This window comes from Centruroides vittatus, unplaced genomic scaffold, assembly GCF_030686945.1.
Source record: "Centruroides vittatus isolate TY-2023 unplaced genomic scaffold, ASM3068694v2 contig_875, whole genome shotgun sequence".
Taxonomy (NCBI): Eukaryota; Metazoa; Arthropoda; class Arachnida; order Scorpiones; family Buthidae; genus Centruroides; species Centruroides vittatus.
Genome location: NW_027122567.1, coordinates 2,690,901 through 2,708,796, shown reverse-complemented (window position 1 = coordinate 2,708,796; position 17,896 = coordinate 2,690,901). Strand labels below are relative to the sequence as shown.

Sequence of the window (17,896 nt, the reverse complement as noted above, 5' to 3'; positions counted from 1 at the left end):
GGGACGGACGGACACCTGTTGAATGGGTTATATATATAGATTGCAATTATAGTCAAACCCGTTTAGTCATTGGACCAAATCTGGATAAACCGAAATAAAAGTCGAAAATACTTCTTAATGATTAAAAATAACATGTTTTACTGACTCGAAAACAGTAGGAACATTAACATTACATAAACAGGAACATAAAAATTATTTACTACACTACAAACAAAATGTATTCATATCCTTGCAAGTGAGATTGCTACGTATTAAATATATATTGCGGTCGTATTACAGTACAATCGGAGGAGCATATTAAGGTCGTAAGGTGGTCCGTTCCGAATATATCTAGCTCATCTCTTACCACTCGGCCTCCCCATTCCGGTCTAACCGAACCCACGATACGCTTGATGAGAAGGCCCTTTTAGTGGTTACTAAAAGTTTATTTGCATCTGCTTGTCAACTAGTATACGATACAATAAGTGTATATATTTTTATTAAAATCTTTTCAAAAGTGTCTATTAAAATTACATGTATTGTACTTTATAGTGGGATTTGTTTTATAGTTTCTTGCAGAAAATATAAATTATACATTGTATGATGCATTTCTCACCTATTAGTTGGAAAATATTACAAAATATACTAGGTAGAATAAAGGTAAAACTTTTTAATTTTAACGATTGTATATTTTTAGTGGGTAAAGAAAAGTTTTATATCATAAAGTGGTATATTATTGTATTAGTTAATAAGAAAAGCATTCATTTTATTTCTTCTTAATTTAATGCTTTTATGTGGCTGGGTGGTAACGGACATACTAAAATTTGAGAAAAACTGTCTATAAAATTTGCTTGGGTTTTCCTATAGGATTTGATCTCGTGTCCCCTACACAACTTCAGCCACTCGGCCATCTGGAAATTACACGATATTTCCAATTATTAGTTTAAAGTTATGTAAGAATTAATTAAACTATAAACGTGGTAATTGATTACAGATCAGATTAAAAGGATTAAAATATTAATTTAAAAATACAATTTTATCTAATTAGATTAAATAATCTGGAAGTAGCATGCATGGCTATTAATTTGGCAAAAATTCATACTCCGATTATAAAAAATTTCTATTGCCATAATACTACTCTTTCGGAAAATAATTTGTTAATTTTATAATTTATATAATGCATTAATAATTAATTTAATCAAGATTGAAATACTATTACAAAATGAACTGTAATAATTTGTTTAATTTTAAATTCAAATTAAATTTCAAAATATCCTTCCTGTATAAACTGTAAAATTTCCTGGAAAATTTGCGATCACAACTTGTTTTTATACAAAATAGGAATTTCAAAATTTAAAATTTAAATTAAAGAAACAAGAATCGAACTTTTATCTTTTAGAAAGGATTATATTCGTTTCTTTTTATTTCGCATTTAATCAAAAATTATAATTTATACATTATAGAACATAGTTTACACCATAAAGACAAGATAATCTTTGAATGAAGATAGCAAGTTTTTATGCATATTACGTGTTATATGTTTTTCATGAAACACTCTTCCCATTTTGAACTTTTGAAGTAGTTCGATTTGGTTTTTGATGGAATACGGAATTCAATATCAGGGCGATCTGCTAGGGATAATTTTCTCCAGGAAGGACTTTCTAGGGAAACTGATCCCTATTTAGATGTTAGACAGGTGAAAAAAACCTGGAAAAAACTTATGCGGCCAGCCCGTTAGTTTGAATTCGCAATATACGAGTGCTCAGTGTTCAATGTTCAGTTTTTATCCATTCGACCACTGGTGAATCTTATAAAGTGAAAAACATGTTTTCCGTCTTTCATCCTAACTTTATTAATATAAGTATAAAGTTAGGATCATTTGCATTAAGCATCCTAACTTTAAACTTACTCTTATTACTTATTACATTAAAAAACAGATGATAATCAGTTTTGTTATTAAGTTTTCCGTTAAACTTCCTGGTGTTGTGTGTATCGACATTTAGAGTTCATTACTAGGTGGAGAACAGTGAAATGTTTACACAGCTTGACACTAAACAATAATCACTTTAAAATATCTGATATCTATTATTTACCATATTATATTATAATTCTCGTGGCAATGAGTAGGATATTATATTTCTTTATATATTTTTTGATATGCATTTATTATTAATTAATTAAATATATCACTTTTAAACCCGTTAAATTCATTAATATTTGTTTTTATTATTTATAAAGTAATTATTTGCTTAAATAACAATATGTGTAATTTAGAAACTACCGAAACTTACTTTTCTAAAATTTAAATTACCCTTTTTTCACCTTCTTTTAATATATATAAATAATATTATTTAATTGGCTTAAAATTTTCAAGATAAGGCTGATTGTAACCTTTTTACCTTCAGGACAGCAATGTTCCTTATGGAGTCCCCGTTTTGGTTCCTTAGTTCCATGGCCACGGTAAATATTTTAGTAAAAGAATTACATGTGTTAAAAAATTACATTTAGTAAAAGAATTACATCTCCTGGAGATCACATGCATAATCGAGGAGGTTACAATCAGCCTTAATTCCTCTCTCTCTCTCTCTGCGTGCCATATCAGAACATCCTGACGTCGGCGAGCACCTGGCGCAAGCTACAACTAAAGTGGTTCCCCGTAGCCTTCTCTGGAGCGCGGTGTTACGCAAGGAAAAAGAATGCCTTGCGGGAGGTCTTATGAGGGAAACTGGCCCCTGTTCAGGTGTTACAAACGTGGAAAAAACCCGGAAAACTCCACGTGCCTGAACCATCAGAGCGGTGCGAACCCGCGACAAAACCGCTCGGCCACTGGTGGGCCTCTTAATTCCTAAATGTTTTCAAATAATTCTTAAATTTCTGTCTATATTTTTAAAAGTATGCCTATTATTAAATGTATTTTGAAACATTTAAATACTGTATATTAAAAATAACAAAATCATTATATAAGTATTTGATTCTTTAGGTAAATATAAAATATAACACATGGCCGACGGTAATACATTGTATAAGTATATAAAAAAACAACGTTTAACAAATTACTTTGCTTTTCGTTTATTCTTCCGTCGTTCGCTACCAGTTGACCAGTCCACATTTCCACAAATACGAAGGCGACCTTTCTTTATAGGCTACTGCCGACGTAACAAAATGTAAAATAGGTAAAACGTCCTCTGGAGCTATCGCCACTTTCCGTAAAAATTACAATTTAAGTAAATATAAAATACATGGCCGACGGTAATACATTGTATAAGTATATAAAAAAACAACGTTTAACAAATTACTTTGCTTTTCGTTTATTCTTCCGTCGTTCGCTACCAGTTGACCAGTCCACATTTCCACAAATACGAAGGCGACCTTTCTTTATAGGCTACTGCCGACGTAACAAAATGTAAAATAGGTAAAACGTCCTCTGGAGCTATCGCCACTTTCCGTAAAAATTACAATTTAAGTAAATATAAAATACATGGCCGACGGTAATACATTGTATAAGTATATAAAAAAACAACGTTTAACAAATTACTTTGCTTTTCGTTTATTCTTCCGTCGTTCGCTACCAGTTGACCAGTCCACATTTCCACAAATACGAAGGCGACCTTTCTTTATAGGCTACTGCCGACGTAACAAAATGTAAAATAGGTAAAACGTCCTCTGGAGCTATCGCCACTTTCCGTAAAAATTACAATTTAAGTAAATATAAAATACATGGCCGACGGTAATACATTGTATAAGTATATAAAAAAACAACGTTTAACAAATTACTTTGCTTTTCGTTTATTCTTCCGTCGTTCGCTACCAGTTGACCAGTCCACATTTCCACAAATACGAAGGCGACCTTTCTTTATAGGCTACTGCCGACGTAACAAAATGTAAAATAGGTAAAACGTCCTCTGGAGCTATCGCCACTTTCCGTAAAAATTACAATTTAAGTAAATATAAAATACATGGCCGACGGTAATACATTGTATAAGTATATAAAAAAACAACGTTTAACAAATTACTTTGCTTTTCGTTTATTCTTCCGTCGTTCGCTACCAGTTGACCAGTCCACATTTCCACAAATACGAAGGCGACCTTTCTTTATAGGCTACTGCCGACGTAACAAAATGTAAAATAGGTAAAACGTCCTCTGGAGCTATCGCCACTTTCCGTAAAAATTACAATTTAAGTAAATATAAAATACATGGCCGACGGTAATACATTGTATAAGTATATAAAAAAACAACGTTTAACAAATTACTTTGCTTTTCGTTTATTCTTCCGTCGTTCGCTACCAGTTGACCAGTCCACATTTCCACAAATACGAAGGCGACCTTTCTTTATAGGCTACTGCCGACGTAACAAAATGTAAAATAGGTAAAACGTCCTCTGGAGCTATCGCCACTTTCCGTAAAAATTACAATTTAGGTAAATATAAAATATAACATATTTTCGAAATGTCGACTGGTCAACTGGTAGCGAACGACGGAAGAATAAACGAAAAGCAAAGTAATTTGTTAAACGTTGTTTTTTTATATACTTATACAATGTATTTGATTCTTTATTAAAGTTGAAAAACTTTTCAGTTTGTAAAAATTAAAAGATAAAAAAAAAATTCTAGACGAAAATTAAGGAAGAGACAAGTAAAACAAATACACACACCCAGAGGAAAAACATGGCCTAAATTACATACTGCTAGATTGACGTCAGTCCATTTACACTCGATTATTATGATTAATTGATGACGCATTTATACTATTTTTATGAGTAAATTGAAAACTGAGAGCTAAAACATTAGCATTAACTTCAGCATAAAACATAATTTTGTTATCAACATCACAATTTTTTAATACAATAGTAAACTTGAAATTTTATATCAAACGAAGAACCGTAAACAAGTATATAAATAATACATAACGCCTACTGGCAAAAATATATTGTGTAAAATTAAATGCATTTCTATCATATATTAATATTAAAGCTTGATTGTAACGTCAAATTGGTTATGCAGGGGATCTGCAGCAGAAAACGTTAGAAATTAAATGCATTTTCAACGAAAAAAATTTTATTTCCGGAAATCCGCGATAACGAAAGTGGATAGAAGAATTCTGTTTTATTCAAATCATTAACGTAAATTGTTGATAATTCTAAAGTATTTATTTAACAGAATAATAAAATATGATAAAATTGATTGGAACTGTTACTTTATTATCCGAAACAATAACGTTTTCTCAAATAAATAAAAAAATTAAAAAAAACAGCCTTGACCTCAATAACTGTTGATACACTCTATTACACCAAACATTTACTCTCTGATACGGCTTTTCCAATATTTTATTCGGCTAAATAAATACTATTTAAAGTGTATTAAAGACACTGGTAAAATTAGTATTATTATATAGTTATATAATAGTTAATATTAAATATTTCAATTAAACGTTAAGCAGGACTATGTATTATCGTAGATGAGTTGTATAATTGAATGTAATTAATGTAAGGTTATATAAAGGAAATTCGTGTCACATTGTTAACAGAAGATGTTTGACATTTATGGTATCCCCTATTACGTGTTTATTCCTGTAGGAATTTTTGTAGCTTTATATCTGTAAGTACATTTTAAAATTATAATTATTTTTTCTTTTATAATTTCAATTACCTTGTATATTATTATATAACTTGTATACTATTCGTCTTTGATTTATAATTTATTTAATAAACATTACAGTAGACTCTCAGTTAACAGCATCCATGGGAATTGGTGGATGCCGGATAAATGTAGTTTCCGGTTGCTTCGTAGTTACTAGTATAAATTGGCTCAACTAATTATAACCTACACTATACCATACCATAAACTCTAAACTGTATTGAGTTGATATTAATATTGTAATACAGTTTTATTGTATTACAATATTGTAATAATTAGAAATAAATTAAGACAAATAAAGACAAACTTAACGTAACATAGTTTTTTTTTTGTATGTAAAAACGGCTTTGTGAATGCAGTGTAAAATTTTAGTTAAATGGCAGGAGTGGGAGACAAATATGTGTTGCGCGTAGGCTTATGTTAACTTTAATCTTACATTTCCTCTAGAAATTAATTTTAATTTAAATTTAATTTAAACACCCACGTAACTTGACAAACACAGCTAGTTATAAACATGATGTGTATTTACGGTAAAATGAGTAAAGTGAGTATTTTCTGCAAGACGAGACCGCTTGCAGCACCTTATCCGTACAATTCGAAAATTAGCGTTTCTATCTCGAAAACGAAGCACAATACGAAAATAAAATCAATTACAAAATTGTAGAGTATGATCAATTTAGTAGGAAAGGATATTGAGTACATGAATAGCGTGAATAGAAAGCGTGAAATGCTAATTTGCCGGTAATCATTGAACACTAATACTTGGTCGTGTGTTCACACCTCGCCAACGGGCTGGCACGTGGATTTTTCCTGGTTTCCTTCACATTTTAACATCTAAATAAGGGTCAGTTTTTCATAGAAAGTCCTCCCAAGAAGCAGTCCCTCTCGACAGATCATGTTACCGTATACTACTAATCCAATGTACTGTACAGCTAATTTGTCAGTATTCGATTCTCGTCAATGCTAAGTCACTAATCGCATCACAAAGCAGCAAACTGAGAAGTAGAGACAGAATAGGAAATACGTATTTGTATCCGGGACAGCTTATCGATCGTCGGAATAATTCGCTATAGGCATGTCTAACTTGCGGTTTCACTTTCTGATTTTAATTTAACGAATCTTTGTAAAAGATGAACAATATGTGGGTTCTTACAGAGATTGGGTATTCACAAAATCTAATGAGTAACATGTTTATTTTATGTAAAACGGGCGATACATTCATTTGGACTGTCTGATCTCTCGTTTTCTCGTGTTATTATTAGAGGTTTTCGTCTAGTGTTTACTTTCCGAGCTAATTCAAATTTGGAAAAAAGTTTTCTCCCAATGGCGATTCAAAACGCTGAATAGTAACGCGTGTTATCGCGGCTTAACGGAAATGTATTGACATATGTTTCTGGTATAATTCCTTAGGATTTTCTTTTACGCGTTAATAAAATAAAATTCGAAATTAAAGTCTATGATTTGACGAATATTTCGGACTACATAATTAATCCGATTTAAGTAAAGATGATATTTTAATTGTTCTAGATATCTTACAAGAAATTTTGGTTATTGGAAACGTCTTGGAATTCCGGAAGTACCACCTATACCACTCACAGGTTCTTTCAGATTTGACTTGAGTTCTGTAAGTACTTTTCACTTTAGCAAAACTGCTTGATAAAAATTATATTGAACAATATACGTTCCGGATATAATTCATTTGTTTTAAAACATTCGTAGATTTAAAAAAAATTAACGTAAGAGTCCTATTAGGCCCACCAAGTTTAGACAATTATTTTGACCAACTCTAATTTTATTTCCAAAAATGATTAAGCTATCAGTTAGCCTCTAGGTGAAAATCATTTCTTTGAAAAATATTGGAGTTGAAAAATAACAGTAAAAAACTCTTTTTCTTGATGTACCATAATATGCCCCTATTTTATATTAGGTAGGGGCCCTATTATTAACAGACTACGATAGTTTTCTTCATATAAATCTTTTGCTATTGTAAAAAATTTAATTTGATTTTTTTAATGTATTGCCTGTATCATGAAAATATACAGATTTCTTTAATTTTTTGACTTTTTTCACCATATAGCCACTAAGAGGGCCTTTTTTATCGTACCTGTTTTGGGAATGATTAAAAAGCTCACAGTAGGGACCCGAAAGTGCAGAATGACAGGGCCCAACATATCGAAAATACCATACACGAAAATTCTGGATTTGACCCAGGTCTCTAGAGCAGTAATCTGGCTTCTTAACCGCCACGGACACGCGCTCGTCCGATATATACAGCTATTCTTACATAATAGAAACAAAGATAAAAATTTAAATTTAAACAAATCCACGAATATAATTTAGTAAAGTCGATAAAACAGATGTTATTGGATTTAATAAATATTTAAAATCAAAGTTTTCTTTCCTTCACTGAATGTAATTAAATACTTAATAGACTATTTGTTACTTTTAGCATCAAGGAAAAGCAGAACAAGTTTGGTATAACAAATATGGCAAAATTTTTGGGTAAAAATACAGTATATTTCACATAATTAAAATGTAAACTTTCAATATTTACATAGTATATGATTTATAATTTATATAAATGTAGGATATACGAGGGCACAAATCCGGTACTTATGATAGCAGATCCAGATCTATTGAGAGATATTCTAGTCAAGGATTTCCATGTATTTTCTGAGATTAGAGTAAGAACATACAGTTTTCATTTAATATTTTCGATTACAAATTTAAGAAGTATTATCTAATAAGTTATTACGAAATCTCTGTTTCAGGATATTCAGTTTGGAGATCCAATTGTAGATAAAATGCTTTTTGTACTGCGTGCAGAAAGATGGAAAGAAGTTAGAAATCTTATAACTCCTACCTTTACTTCAGGGAAAATGAGATTGGTAAGTGGCTCTAAATTTCTATGATTTATATCTTGTCATCGAAGAATAATTAATATAAGCAATTTATTTTCAGATGTCCAAATCAATTAACGATTGTTGTAAAACACTCGAAAATAATCTTGTGGAAGGAGCTAAAACCAATAAAGAAGTAGATGTTAACGAGTAAGTGCAGGAATGCCGACTATCAAAAATACTTAACACAAAGAAGAACAATGCCAAATAATTCATAAAATTGCAAAATTATTTTATGTTCACATTCTATTATTCGAAACAATTTTACAATGCTATTGTTTAATTAAAGTTTACATAAAATTTATTAAAGAATATCATTTGATTTTTAAATTATTGATTAAATGATTTTTATTAAACATTTAGAATGCAAAATACCAATAAATGATGTATATAATTAATTAAGTGAAATGGCTGATTTACAGGTTTTTTGGTGCTTACACTATTGACGTCGTGGCCAGATGCGCGTTTGGAATGAACCTAGATTCTTGTAACGATCCCAATAATCCTTTTGTTAAAGCTGCTGACAAAATCTTAAACTCTGCTGCGTGGAGATTCTTAATAGCAAGTGGGTATTGATAATTATAATATAAAATGTATTAGTTATGTCGCGGATTATAGTAAAAACTACATAGCCTAATTGTAAAACGTAACGAAGCTTGTGTTGCTATATAACTAGTATAGCAGGTGTTATATTGCATTTCTATTTTTAGTTATTGGAAAGATTATAATGCATAATGATTGACACACATATTTACTCATTTCAGTGTCATAAGTATATACCGTATCTAGTAGACTAATTAGTCTGTAGACTTTTTATTAACTTGTCTGTTTGTAAGTCCAGATAAAGTAACTCAATTTCCACCCACTTCACAATTTCCGATCTAGTTGAAACGTTACATTAATATGTATTCCCAATAACAATACATATTTTTAGAGTTTGGAAACAATTTTAGCAACTAGCAAAAAATTAAAATTTGTAAAAATTTAATAACGGATAGCACTACACGTAGGGCAAACCACCCTCCCCTTTTTATTGGTAGTGTCTACATAAAACCTTGTAACGCAAGTTTTCATCCACTTCTGAATTAAATGCTAAAACAAGAAGAATTCGAACAACATAACTCTGTATATAAATAGACAACCAAAAATATGACACCGAAATATGACAGTTTGTACAGACCATAACATAAAAACGTAAAAGCGATTATCAAATGGACATTACAAGGGATGTATTTTATACAGTTTACAATAAAATTACGTTATTCTTCATATGTTCACATAAATATACAGTCAAACCTGTTTTTATGCGGGGGATAGGGACCGCATAAAAGAAAATGCATAAAAAAAATCGCGCGAAACTTCACGAGTGGCTATAAAAAATAGTTTTCGCAACACAATTAAAAAAATATTTTTTATGCGGTGAATAGGGACCGCATAAAAAAAGTCTCACGTAGAAAATAACTCGAAACGTACGAAATAACTAGGAATTGCTTTTTTTAACTCCTTGGGCCTTTTTTCTGCAACACCTAATGGGGAAAAAAAAATCCTCTAAGAATTTTAATTTTTATATTAATTAATTATTTCCACTTAAATACGAATCTAACATTAAAAAGTTAAAAATAATCGTTAAATAATGATTTTATTTGATAAATATAGCTGCAGGAAGTGTTATTTCATTTAACAAGGCGTGAAATTTCACACCTGCAGTCTAAAGCTGGAGGGGAGCTAACTTACCGCATCTGTTCAAATATAACATAATATTTATGGTTTTATGCTATTAAAATAAGAGGGGACCGAAATAAACGTGAGAAAAAAATTTTACTGAATAAAAAATGAAAAAAACCTGCTGATGTCTAGAAAACACCGATAGAGTTTTTAAAAATTTTACAGAGTCAATTATGTTCCAATTTGATTGAAATTTTCATATACCGCACAAAAAAATCGCACAAAACAAATCGTACAAATAAAAATCGCACAAAAACAGGTTTGACTGTATAACGTTATACCAGGTATATACACAACTTATATATAGATGTTAATATCTGTTGGTATGTTCTTGCTGCATAAAAGTAAATGATATATCTGAAAACGTTAATAAACGTTTTCAGATATATCATTAACAGATTAACGTTAATAAACGTTAATCTGTTAATAAATAACGAAAATTTAAAATGTCTTCAGACTTATTTAATAAATAACAATGAAGGTGAACGAAAAATTATTTATCGTGACATCGTCACAATGCCGGGTTCCAATTTTTAATCATATTTTTAATTTATTTAATTTAAAATATATGCTCTGCACCTCAAATTAATAGTGGCTTGCCCCTGTACATCATACTTTTTGTTTAACAATAGAGTTGTACCAGTCAGGGAAACTGCTTTCAGGGCAAAGTTTTGAATTGAAATCACATAACTTCCGCTCTAGACTGCAAGTTCGTTTATAGTTAATCGGGGTTTGCTGTCCGAAATCTTTTCAAATCTGGTTTGAAATTTCAGTTATTTAATACCGTTCTCGAGATTAAAGGGAGACAGGTGGACGGATGGACAGAGAGACGACAGTGGGAATTTATTGGTCTTTTACAAATAATAAGTGAAACAAAAACGATTCTTGATGATCTGAATATTATTGTTTTTCGAAACATTGAATAATAAGAATTTTATTTCTAAATTCTCTGAAATATTCTTAAAATTAGACATGAAAGTTGCTTACAATGTGTATTTGAAAGTTCTGATTATAGTCTATATTTAACAGAAACAAAGTACGAATAAAACATTTTTGTTGTGAAAAATCTATTTCTGTGAAAATTCATTTATTTCATTTATTCAAAATTCATATATTTAACTTTTTATTAAATAAGTTTTAGTTCAATATGTTTAAGAGTCATTTCAATTGAATTCTAGTTATGTTTCCTCGTTTCGCACGACTTATTCGTTTTTCCGTTTTCGACCCTTCCATGTCTTTATTTTTCAAGAACGCAGTTATCCAGGTGATCAACAATAGAAAACAATCTAAAGCAAGTATTTCATTTATTATATGTTTTCAATGGCTTAAAATTTTTATAGTCTAATTTTCTTTATGAAAATTAAATTATTTACCATAAAATTCTAATTTTTAAATATATATATGCTGAAAAAGTTTATAATAGGCTGCTATTTAATTAGGATTCGAAAAGTAAAGACTTCCTACAATTGATGTTAAATGCGGAAAATGATAATGAGAATAATTCTGAGAAGAAAGGTAAGTTCGAGTATCAATATCACTAATAAATCCAAAATAAACAAAAAATATTGACATTTTTAAAAATAAATTAAGAAACAGTAAAGCCTCACTTACGTGGAAACCTTATATAATTTCTAACCATAGAAGTGAAATTGTGAAAAAATTTACAGACCTGTAATTAAAGTTCTGTAATGAATACTACTAAAAGCATAATGTATACCATGTTAAATAATGAAGGTTTAAAAGATAAAATTCAAAATTTTAAATTTAGTATTGGAAATGGATGATATTGTGGCTCAATGCGTCATGTTTTTCCTGGCTGGATACTTCACAACAATAGCGACAATGTCTTGTTTCGCACACGAACTAGCAATTAATCAGGTGGTTCAAGAAAAACTGTATCAAGAAATAAAGGAAACTTTAAATGACAATGTGAGTATATACAATAATTAAACTAAAAAGTCAATAATTAGAATAATAGCTTTTATTGAAAGTACAATAAATTTATTTGAAAGATAAAACACTTTTAAAATGTTTACTTAGGAAGAATTAGACTATGATACAGTGTTTGGAATGAAGTATCTTGAAGCTGTTGTCCAGGAAATTCTTAGATTTTATTCGCCTAATCCAAGGTATACTTGAAGAATTTAATATTAATTCATTTTGTTATGAAAAATTAAATATAATGCCAAATGTTTAGTGTTTTTGAGACTATAATAAAGACAACAAAATATTTAGGCTAAAAATCCTAAATACTTTCGGGCTGAATGGCTCATCTTAAGAGACTCAAACATATTCCAGTAAAATTTTAGAACACAAAACATACCATCCGATTTCAATAATTGTTATACCAAACAATCAAATAATTAATTTTATATTAATTTTTTCGTCAGAATTTTTATACTTTACAGATTAATATCAATATGTAACCGGTTTAAACACCAGTTTTTACTACTTCTATATTAAGATCATTTTTTACCTCTGTTCTTTTCGTCAATGTTGGCGAATGATGTGGAGACAACGAATGAAAAGCAATAATGGTAAGGACTGTGAATAATAAAGTATGGTTAACGAAAAGGACACTGGTAAAAATGATTTTAATTAATATGGAAGTAGTCAAAACGGTTGGAATATTGAAAAATTGGGGAGTGTATCAAAAGTGTCTTTGTGCCTTGTTAGGATTGTATGAAAGAAAACCCACTGAAAACCCATTGTAATTTCCGAAATGCATCTGGATAAAATAAACTTGTTGATTGGCTAGTAATTGCGAAGTCTGGATGTGATAACTCCTAGAAAATAATGATGTTTGAACCGATTACATATTTGGATTAAAGAAACTGAATATAAGCAAAGTATAAATCATTTATAGATTAATTTATCTTAACATGATAAGATAAATATGTTATTAAAGGATTTTATCTCAAAATCCTTTAATAAAATTTATATGATATACATTTAAACTTTCTATTTGTGTATTCTATATAATTTTATCAAATAAGACAAAATGACAGTCAGAGCCGTAACTAGGATTTTGGATGCCTATGCCCAAGAATAAAAATGGCGCCTTTTTAATTTTTATTATTAAAAAAAAATCATTTTATTCTAAAAAAATGCTATTGTAAAAAATTATCTAATGGCATTCAAAATACTATATAAATATAAATATAATTTTTTTTTGTGTTATTAATTTCGAGATACAATATTATTCCGAAACCTTCTCGTTGGCGCCTTTATTAAATCGGCGCCTATAGCAGGGGCCACATTGGCCATACCCTAGTTACGGCTCTGATGACAGTTCATGGATCAATTAATGTTTTTCATTTAATTGTTTTTATAATGTGCGTTTTAGATTTTAATAGTTATTATTTATTACTAATTGGACTGCAATTTGAAAAAATTGTAGACCTATAAATTCCCACTGTCGTTCGTTTGTGTGTTCTTCTTTAATCTCGAGAACGGTGTTACGAGTAGATAGATGATAGTTAGGACACGTATGAAAATATTAGGGCCAGGAGACCCCGATTAACTATATAAGAACTAATTTAAACCGGTAGTTACGTGATATCAATTCAAAAATTTTTCCCAAAAACGAGTTAGACAGATCTTTGGCTCGACTCTATTGCTAACAGGAGAAGTATGATGTACAGAGGCAAGACACCACTAATTTAAGATGGAGAACGTATATTTCAAATTAAATAAATTAAGAATATGATTAAAAGTTGCAGCCAGGCATTGTGACGATGTCACAATGAATAATTGCTCGTTATCAATATTTTGCTTTAAACATTTTAGTAGGGTCGTTTAGTAGATTGCTTTACAACACTGGGCCTAGGGATTCATGAGTCCCTTTATACTTTCTATTGACGTGACATTCTCGATTTATCACATTTCTCTCTTTCTCTCTTTATGCGCCTGAAATTATTTAAGTTTATTTTCTAGACTTCATAATTAAAATTTAACTGTATAAGTTCTGGATGGAACCCTATTCCAGTAGTTTTCAACCGGGGTGTTGCGAAATGTGGGTCTGAGCAGTGTCATAACTATTACATGAATTACTAAAAGTACGAAAAGTTTAATAACTCTACATTGATATGGAATAGGGCTGCCATAAAAAAATTTCCCAAGTTGGGATGCAACTATTAGAAGAAAGTTAAAAACATCGTCCTATTCGGTCCCGATTTCAGGGCTTCTCCATTGTCAGCCCTAAATACTAGATTAAGTAGATCATTACGGAACTATTGATGTTAATAATATGCGTAGTTTAACTTTTTAAATTAATTTACAATAATAATAATAATAATAATCAATTTTATAAAATCTTATTTGTAAGAAAGGATGATAATTATAAATGCATTTATATATCTTCTCTTTTGTAAACAGATTAGAGAGAAGGAGTGTGGAGGATTATAAGATAAAAGACACCAATATTGTAATTCCTAAATCGACTTTAATCGCTATACCTACTTACGTTCTTTCCCATGATCCAAATTATTTTCCTAATCCAGAAAAATTCGATCCAGACAGGTGAGTTAATAATAATAAAATAAAGTCTAATATGAGAATATTACGAAAAATAAACATATTTTACAGATTTCTGCCAGAAAATAAGGAAAAAATACATCAATATGCAAATTTACCGTTTGGTGTTGGTCCGAGAGGTTGTTTAGGAATAAGATTCGCGTTAATGGAAATTAAAATGGCAATTATCTATTTAATGCGGAGAATTCGATTTAAACCAGGAGTTAATACAAAGGTAAATATTACATATAATTTATTCAGTTAAAGAGTAATGATTTATAAAATTATATAATTCTTTTTACCAGAGCGAACCGATATATAGAAGAACTAAAGGTATTCATTGTCCCGAACATGTTTATTTGAATCTGGAATTAAGACAGCAAGAATAAATGAATTGGTTTTGTACAGAATGGATATTAATTACTGTGTTTTACGGCATATAAGACACAACGTTTTGACTCAAAAAATCGGTATATGTCTTGTATGTGAAGTTCAGAACTCCCACAGAAAAATGAATACTCTAAACGGCCTTCATTAGACTTCCAGTATCCTTTATATCTTTTACCTAGCTAAATTGTGGGATAAGAAATGTTATTGTTTAAACAATTTGCTATTATTATTATTACTGTTTTTTCTACAGCTAAGCAGCTTTTGCATGTATTCATGTAGAATATTTTTATGGTAAATTTTAATTGTAAATGACATATTTTAAACTCCTCGTTTTCCCGAGAAAGAAAACTAAATTCTAATTTTACTTTTTTAAACCAAAACACAGTAAAAGAAATAGGGTCTTAGTGACAGAAACGTGGGATGGTTTAAGGGATTAAATGTGCATTAAACGTTTTTGCAGATATGAGTAAACGAAGAAATGAAATAATCAAATGTTTAACAATGCAATTACACAAAACATATATGCAAATATAAGTATGCATTTTAGAAAGAACGAGTATATTTGTTTCTGTTATATATTTATTCGTTTTTAATTTTGGTTAAAGCAAAGCATGCGTTCTTTCTGCCTCTCTGTGAATAACGTATAATAATAAATGTAATGAATGATTTGAATACTGAATAATAGTACAATATCTAAATACTGTATTATAATAAATACATGACTGGTATAAATTATGTGTCAAGATTTCTAAATACCATACATCACTAATATTTCTATACAAAATTTTTATCGCTTAATATGCAGGCCTATATAATATTCCTTCTTTTTAAGTTAAGGATATATCTATGGTAACAAATCCGTATTATACTCTTTGTCTAAGAAAAATCTATCCTTTAACTAAAAATATTAATTAACATTACAGAAAAAACTAATTGTTGCATATAATTTTAAAATTTAACTTACATTCTCCATTTTTCTTTTTTGAATGACCTCTAAAATGATATTGTAAAAACATAATGTAGTATTTATGTCGAAAATCAATAAACGAATATGTCTCAGTTTTGCCAAAATGGGAAATAATACTTAAATTGTAAATTGAGAATCGGAATTTTTCAACTTCTCGTTTGCGATCAATATACTGTAGAAACTGTCATATATCTCTGCATAGAAAATCTTATGTAAATTGATCAACAATAACTTATATTAAATAAAACGTGCCCAGCAAAAATTATATAAACAAAATCTAACACCTTATCTTCGCTGAGAAAGTTTAATTGAACAAACGTTTTCAGCCTATTCTATAGGCCATCATCAGGCTAAAAAAATCGAATAGTATTGTTCCATAAGAACGAATACAAATATTTAAACTTTAAATTAACAACGGATTAATACAAATAATTAAATTTAAAAATCAACAACGGATTAAAAGATGATACATAATAAACTAATAACGTATAGAATTAAAAACAAAATAAAAAACAAAATAAAAAACAAAATAAAAATCAAAAATAAACTCAGAAAAACTTCTAAACACAAGCATAGAACCATAAAATAAACATGTAAATTAAGAGTTCCTTGCAGAGTTCTTAATGATATACTTCCAGGCCGATGGAAGGCCCTCAGCGTCCCTCGCATTTATACACGCCCCTTCCAGCTTGCTCTTGTAAATCTCTATCTTCTCAGCGGTCCTCGCCAACGTTGGGGAGCTTACGGGTTTTATAATGTCCGCTTCATCCCATTTAACTATCGAGCTTTCGGTCTGAGCCATTTGGGATAGTACCGTGGCGTTGGAGCTTTTTCTGATGTTATACTTGTGCTCCTTGAGTCTTACACTCAAACTCCTTGTCGTAACGCCGATATAATCTTTCTTAATTCCTAGCTGTGCGTTCTCGTATGGTATCCTATACACACCCGCTTTTTCTTCCTTCCTAATGCTATCCTTGTCATTTCTTAAAATCTTATAAAGGTTCGGGGCTCTTTTCAGAATTATTGATGTCTCATTGCGGTTCGCAATTTCTTTCATAATGCTTTTGGCATATCTGTTATAAGTGAATTTAGTGATCTTAGCGGGACGTTGTTTAGAGCCTCTTAATCAATCAATAATTCTAAAAAGAGCCCCGAACCTTTATAAGATTTTAAGGAATGACAAGGATAGCATTAGGAAGGAAGAAAAAGCGGGTGTGTATAGGATACCATACGAGAACGCACAGCTAGGAATTAAGAAAGATTATATCGGCGTTACGACAAGGAGTTTGAGTGTAAGACTCAAGGAGCACAAGTATAACATCAGAAAAAGCTCCAACGCCACGGTACTATCCCAAATGGCTCAGACCGAAAGCTCGATAGTTAAATGGGATGAAGCGGACATTATAAAACCCGTAAGCTCCCCAACGTTGGCGAGGACCGCTGAGAAGATAGAGATTTACAAGAGCAAGCTGGAAGGGGCGTGTATAAATGCGAGGGACGCTGAGGGCCTTCCATCGGCCTGGAAGTATATCATTAAGAACTCTGCAAGGAACTCTTAATTTACATGTTTATTTTATGGTTCTATGCTTGTGTTTAGAAGTTTTTCTGAGTTTATTTTTGATTTTTATTTTGTTTTTTATTTTGTTTTTTATTTTGTTTTTAATTCTATACGTTATTAGTTTATTATGTATCATCTTTTAATCCGTTGTTGATTTTTAAATTTAATTATTTGTATTAATCCGTTGTTAATTTAAAGTTTAAATATTTGTATTCGTTCTTATGGAA

At 30.2% G+C, this 17,896-nt stretch overlaps 1 protein-coding gene across 1 annotated transcript in view; it reads left to right on the top strand.

The window, feature by feature from the left end:
- LOC136983080 (uncharacterized) overlaps window positions 1–15,164 on the top strand; it is a 59,095-nt gene extending 43,931 nt beyond the window's left edge. Inside the window, exons 24-37 of the mRNA XM_067279713.1 lie at window positions 5,502–5,575; window positions 7,142–7,238; window positions 8,064–8,116; window positions 8,202–8,298; window positions 8,386–8,502; window positions 8,576–8,664; window positions 8,937–9,079; window positions 11,418–11,530; window positions 11,679–11,754; window positions 12,008–12,168; window positions 12,280–12,368; window positions 14,617–14,760; window positions 14,827–14,989; window positions 15,060–15,164. Of these exons, the coding sequence (XP_067135814.1) occupies window positions 5,502–5,575; window positions 7,142–7,238; window positions 8,064–8,116; window positions 8,202–8,298; window positions 8,386–8,502; window positions 8,576–8,664; window positions 8,937–9,079; window positions 11,418–11,530; window positions 11,679–11,754; window positions 12,008–12,168; window positions 12,280–12,368; window positions 14,617–14,760; window positions 14,827–14,989; window positions 15,060–15,143 (1,500 nt within the window). The 3' untranslated portion in view covers window positions 15,144–15,164. The remainder of the gene's footprint in view (window positions 1–5,501; window positions 5,576–7,141; window positions 7,239–8,063; window positions 8,117–8,201; window positions 8,299–8,385; window positions 8,503–8,575; window positions 8,665–8,936; window positions 9,080–11,417; window positions 11,531–11,678; window positions 11,755–12,007; window positions 12,169–12,279; window positions 12,369–14,616; window positions 14,761–14,826; window positions 14,990–15,059) is intronic.
- Window positions 15,165–17,896: the final 2,732 nt, after the last annotated feature.